We start from the raw sequence: 1,828 nt of genomic DNA on the forward strand, positions 1-1,828 counted from the left end.
AAAAAAAAAAAAAGAAATGTGTTAGGAAACCGTTATGGTTATAAAAGAATTGTAGTTTTTAATGGTATATTTCCACCTTTAAATACCAAGGGGAATATCTTAACAGACTATCTTATATGATCACCCTTTAATAGTATGAACTTATGCAGCCTCAGAATATTATTTAATTACTAGTATGTTATTCCAAGCTTTAAACACAACGACAGGGAAACATTTTGAGAAATGCATTGTTAGGTGATTTCATCATTGTGCAAACATCATACAGTTGCTTACACGAACCTAAATGGGAGAGCCTACTACCCACCTAGGCTTCATGTTATAACTATTGCTCCTAGGCTACAAATCTGTATTGAATACTTTAGGCAATTGTAACACAATGGTAAGTATTTATGTATCTAAATATATCTAAACATAGAAAAGATACAATAAAAATGTGGGTTTATAATCTTATGGTACCTCCATAGCATATGTGTTCCCATTGACCTAAATATCATTATGTGGTACATGACTTACTAGAAATTTTTCAATTAATTGCCAATCACCAATTAATTACAGTAGAAGTTCCTCACTCTGTCAAGTTCTTAAAATGTGTACATTGAGAAGCATGTTTTTAAAAGTATTACTTCAACTCTGAGTAAAATACTTGTTAGACAACAAACTAAACTAATATTTCTTTAATTTAAAACATACAAGTTTAGATTTATGTTCCATATTTTTCACAGATATTTACTTCTTTGCTTTTTCCCAGCTATGGATCCAACAGAAGGTGTATTTAATTTGCTTTTATCTAAAGGCAGTTCTCTTTATTTAATGCAATTGTTATTTACTCCGTAGGGATATTCTACATGTAATAGGTGATGTGAATTGATGTTTCTGAGAAGCTTTACTGATTATGCCATCTTATGGGTGTCTTCCATTTTATTTTAAAAAGATGTTCTATCTCCCTTTCTCTTGTTGGTCCAAAAGATTTTACCAAAAAGCTTAACTTTGGCTCTAAAATGAAACAAGTGGGGTTTAAAATCTGGTCTTGTCATATTCTGTCTCTAAGGCCCAGAATAAACTGTTTACACTTTCTAAGCCTTAGTTTCCAATATCTAATTTTTAGGACTCTTGTGATGATAAAAGGAGGCAGCATATACTAACTAAGCCTTAGTACCCTGTCTACACTTACATCTGCTCAAGAACTGTCAGCAATTATTTTCACTTTCAGTAGTGTTAAGAGTAATATTTTCAGTAGCAGTAAGTCCTTATTTAATGTTAGTTTTTTTTTTTTACAAACAACAGATTGTTTTAGAATGATGTATATTAAGTTTAACTGTTTCATGTATCTGGTAGACTTGAAAAACAAATGATTAAACTTGCTTTCTATACAGCCATATTTCAAAGAAAATTAGATTAAACTGTATAGATGATATATTTACTGTATTCCAATACCAAGTAGGTTTTTCCAAAGTGCCATGACCTTCAAGTATATATATTGAAATCAATGAGCAAATTGATTTAAGAATAATATCATGCAAGCAATGGGAACATTATGATTGATTTAGTGTTTCTGGATGAATGAATTCTTAGCTTTGCATTTTCTGTCACCTTAGTTCCTTTACTATTTCTACTCAAGTAACTAGAATGATATATTTTTGTTTTTCAGTCACTCAAGACTGCTTGCAACTGATTGCAGATGGTGACACGCCCACTATACGGAAAGGTAATAAAACAGCCCCGGCACTTTGTCCAGTTAGGACTCGGTCTGCTCCAAATACTTGTAAGCTCCAAGTCTAATGGCTGTATTTGAACTTCATCTCTAATCACCATCCACCTAAAAACTTTG

The 1,828-nt window shown here is 31.7% G+C and overlaps 1 protein-coding gene across 1 annotated transcript in view; it reads left to right on the forward strand.

The window, feature by feature from the left end:
- The window catches only part of TNFSF13B (tumor necrosis factor (ligand) superfamily, member 13b), a 76,810-nt gene that overhangs the window by 18,280 nt on the left and 56,702 nt on the right, over positions 1 to 1,828 (forward strand). The window contains exon 3 of the mRNA XM_012637926.1: positions 1,649 to 1,705. Coding sequence (XP_012493380.1) covers positions 1,649 to 1,705 — 57 coding nt within the window. The remainder of the gene's footprint in view (positions 1 to 1,648; positions 1,706 to 1,828) is intronic.

Source organism: Propithecus coquereli, unplaced genomic scaffold (assembly GCF_000956105.1).
Source record: "Propithecus coquereli isolate 6110/MARCELLA unplaced genomic scaffold, Pcoq_1.0 Scaffold125, whole genome shotgun sequence".
Taxonomy (NCBI): Eukaryota; Metazoa; Chordata; class Mammalia; order Primates; family Indriidae; genus Propithecus; species Propithecus coquereli.